Source organism: Aegilops tauschii, chromosome 7 (assembly GCF_002575655.3).
Source record: "Aegilops tauschii subsp. strangulata cultivar AL8/78 chromosome 7, Aet v6.0, whole genome shotgun sequence".
Taxonomy (NCBI): Eukaryota; Viridiplantae; Streptophyta; class Magnoliopsida; order Poales; family Poaceae; genus Aegilops; species Aegilops tauschii.
The window spans coordinates 185,133,486-185,137,580 of NC_053041.3; the positions used below are offsets into that span (position 1 = coordinate 185,133,486).

At 46.6% G+C, this 4,095-nt stretch overlaps 1 protein-coding gene across 3 annotated transcripts; it reads right to left on the bottom strand.

Annotated features, from left to right (window-relative positions):
- Nucleotides 1–692: 692 nt before the first annotated feature.
- Nucleotides 693–3,887, bottom strand: LOC109741793 (uncharacterized). Of its 3 annotated transcripts, none has more exons than XM_020300881.4 (6): nucleotides 3,547–3,887; nucleotides 3,337–3,451; nucleotides 2,979–3,217; nucleotides 2,290–2,366; nucleotides 1,615–1,783; nucleotides 693–1,177 (listed from the first exon to the last, which is right to left on the bottom strand). In XM_020300881.4, the coding sequence occupies exons 1-6, from the start codon at nucleotides 3,626–3,628 to the stop codon at nucleotides 936–938; spliced, it is 924 nt and encodes a 307-aa protein (XP_020156470.1). In that variant the 5' UTR covers nucleotides 3,629–3,887; the 3' UTR covers nucleotides 693–935. The 3 variants fall into 3 exon arrangements, with proteins under 3 accessions (XP_020156470.1, XP_020156469.1, XP_020156468.1); XM_020300880.4 differs by having other exon boundaries at nucleotides 3,337–3,454; XM_020300879.4 differs by having other exon boundaries at nucleotides 3,337–3,463.
- Nucleotides 3,888–4,095: the final 208 nt, after the last annotated feature.

Sequence of the window (4,095 nt, forward strand, 5' to 3'; positions counted from 1 at the left end):
GTCTGCCACTTCTACATCTTTGTAATAATTAGGGGAGACATTGTTTTTGAAAAGGATGCTATTTTCCTTGCAAATGTAAACAAAATGCTGCTGAAATTTTGTATTTTTGTTATTTCATTCCTCATTTCGTGCTTCCGAACCAAACACATGAACGAAACCATTCCATTCTACTTTTTGCTCGTACCGAACATAGAAACGGAACCGACCCGTTCCTCTGGAATGGAACCATTCCATTCCATGACAGTTGGTTCCTGAACCAAACACACCCTACAGGAATCAAGAACTTTGCCATCTGCCATGGCTGATGGCAAAGGCATGCCTTGCGGACAACAAAGGACTTTGCCGTCAGCTAGCAGACGGCAAAATGTCCGGCTGAACAAGCTACGACAAAGGGCACTCTGTTGTCTGCTGGCGGACGACAAAGATGCAAAGGCCTTTGCCGTCAGCCAACGAACGGCAAAGGGCATGGCTCTTTGCCATCTGCTGGCAGACGGCAAAGGCTGCAGGCTCTTTGCCATCTGCTGGCAGATGGCAAAGAGACCAAATAGGCATTAGTTCTGTCTCTTCTTATATCAATTCATTTTCACAGAAAATCACACACACACACACACACACACACACACACACACACACACACACACACACATATATATATATATGACCAATATAGCATATCCTACACATGTTACCAATAGTAGCAAGTTTCATCCATACATATACATAGTTTCATCAATATTACACAGTTTCATCCATAGTTAGCAAGTTTCACAAAGTCAAAACAAAAACTAAAGACAAGCACTCCATATCTGAAATTACAAGAAATGACCTAAAATTAAATATCTATTTTCCTAAAAACTATCTTATTACTAAGATCTTCTTTGGATCTTCTTTTCTTCCAACCTGCATAACAAAAACACTAAGAAAGAGAAAATGGGTTAGGAGTAGAAATGTAGCATTTCACTTGGTGAAATGCAATGCTGTAGGAGCCAACACTTGAGATCAACACCAGAAAGTACTAAATTTTCAGAGATATCCAGATCCTGCAACAGTACATTGAGAGCAAATTTTGTCGCTTGAGATATTCGACATAAAATAGGGCAAGGTCGCTTGAGATATTCGACGTAGTACATGAGAAGCACACACTTGACCACCATAGCAGCTTGCCGAACCATTGTATCTGTGGAGCACAAAACAGCAATCAGCCTAATTAGAAATTTTAAGGAGAGCAGTGCTAGTTTAAGAGTTATGAACAGATAGAAATGGTGCATAAATTCCTATTATTCAACAAACATAAGTTATTTCCAAGTGAAACACGGGCAATGTTATCCACTTCAAAACAAAACAGAACACACAGGTACACACATCGTCAAGTTTTCCACAAATGAGTTACTGATTGAGTTCAAGAAATGAGGGCCAGGACCTAAAAACTCATAAATAGGAAAATCACTGGGTTGCAATGTCATGCCCTCTCTTGATACAATATGATCGACAGGATGTTTGAGTGCATCATAGAAAACCATAGGAGTTTTTCAAGGCCACATATTACAATCATATGGAATAATTTGAAGAGAGGCCCCAAAAGGGGAAATCATGCTATGTGGGAAAAGAGAATACCATTCACCGCAATGAAAAATATAGCATGCCAGAATGGTGGTATTTCTTTTGGAGGAAGCATCACCAACGGTCTAACAAGGTCATCATTCATGTACCACCAGTAGACTCCAAACACGTGAATGGTGAATAGTACTACAATCCCGATAAGCATTGGCATTTTCCTCTCCCACTGAAATAAGAAAAATAAATAAAAGTGATAGATCAGCTAAAGATCTTGTTTAATTGGCATTCACCGCATTAACTTAAGGTAAGAAAAATAAATAAAAGTGATAGATCAGCTAAAGATCTTGTTTAATTGGCATTCACCGCATTAACTTAAGGGAAACGACATGACGGTCACATTCTAGAGCACATATCCGTACCAAAACATTTATAGTGTTTCCAACTCTTCTAAGCATGTGAGAACACTACGAGGACAATCAAATTGAGTTATCTAAGCAATTTGACAATCAAATGGAGTTAACACGGGCCCAGCGTTAGGGATTTAGTGATGGCAGCAGTCTGCCAGCCGGCTTCCTCAATAGAAGGGACATACCCAGTGCTAGAAGCAGAACAAGAACGTTGATACACAAGATAAGCACAAGCCCTTGAGAGCAGTCTGCTTGGCAGAACAATTAATTAACCTCTAGAAGCAGAAGAAGCACGTTGATAGACAAGTTATTATGAAGCACCAACCCTGAGAGCGGTCTGCTTGCGCAAGATATCATTGGACTTGAACATGACTGCGGCAATCCAGATCATGACGAAGAAACCTACACAATATAAACTCAATTGGAATGAGGAACTCGCCATCATCTTCTGACCAAGAGGCATCAAGTACCTAGACAAAAAAGTAAGAGCATAATAAGATACAATGTATGCCGGTGGACATGTGTAACAGCAAGAAAACTACCCTATGAATAGCATAGTTAAATGTGATTCCTCCTAGTAGTATCTGTTCTATTATTCATAGTGACGAGAGCCCAAGACTATGTCAATAATGCCGAGAAAGAAAAGGCCTCCAAAATGTAGCATTTTTTCAGTAGCAAGATTTTCTTTTCGGAAATAGGTTTATCCGAGGGGCGTTGACCTTCGTCACATACTGTAATACAGGCACTTCATTTGTTTTTAAAAGACTTGAGATTACTGCTGGTGCTAAAACAAAGCCCACCAAACTCCTCTTTCAGCTAAAATACCAATTCACGTACTAGCTAGCATCGCTAGTTAAGCAAACAGATTTATCACTTGTAGCAGCGCTGACCAAATTGCCACGGCAGCAGAACCCCAGCCATATGAGTACCCTGTCTTAAATCTAGACTATACCAATTGTGCAACTGACATTGAGATTTCAGAGGGCAGGCGCAGCAGAACGACAAGTGCTATACCTTCACATCGGGGTCCCTGAGGTTGGCGTGCAGCCACTCGGCGGACACGACAGGCTCGGTCGGCGGCACCGCATGGACGACGCCCAACGCGGCGTTGGCGCCGGCGGCCTCCGAGACGGCCGACGATGTGGCGTTGAAGCACGCGGCAATCCCGAACCGCGTCATCGACGGCGACAGCGACTCCCCGCACCCGACCTCCGAGGTCGGTGGAGATGCTCTCGAGCGGCTCGTTCACCACTCTGCACCAACCGCAATGACATGAGCACCGTCACATGACAGACATGTGTGAGATCCAACAAAAGAAACGAGAGCGTGAGATGGAACCCGTGTGGACGGGATGATGAGTGCAAGCACGCACCCTGTGTGGTAGCCGAAGAGGAAGGAGGTGACCGTGGTGACGCACACGTGCGGCAGCGACCTGCGCCACAATGGGCATGCTGCTCCTGCTCCTCCTCCTCCCTCGGGCGTCTTCTCTGCTGCCGGATCTAAGACGTCACCGAAACAGAATGGGCAGGGGAATAATAACAAGGTGAAATGCGAAGGGGATCGGGCTGGTGGAGGTACGGACCTGGCGTCTCGAGGTCGGGGTCCATGGCGGCGTCCCGGGACGGCACGCGCTTGTACGCCGCAGTGCCGAGTTTCCACCGCATCGCCCTCCCAAGAGATTGGGGAATCGGAGGCGGAAAGCGAGACGAAGGGAAGAGAGAAAGGGATGGATCTGAGAGAGGGCCGCCTCCTATATTGGGGTTGGGCGTGTCGCTGGGTTGCGTGGCACGGAGGAGGAGATTTGACTACCCGCACCCGACGCACCGCGAGGAGCGTGCCGGCGGTGGTGGCGAGGAGGATGTGGAGGAGCGGGAGGAGGAGGGGAGGAGCTGGGCGCCGCCGCGGAGGGCTAAAGTGGCCGAGGCGAAGGTTCGGGGGGGGGGGGGGGGGGAGGGTGAGAAGAGGCGGCGATGGGCTGGCTGCCGTGGAGGTGAGGTAGGGTGGGCGTTGATGTTGACGTGGTGGGGTAAAACCGTGGTTAATCTGGGCGGAAAGGCAACCCCACCATTCTTTGTTGTCTGCCAACAGATGGCAAAGAATCTTTCCCGTCTGCCAGCAGACAGCAAAGAGG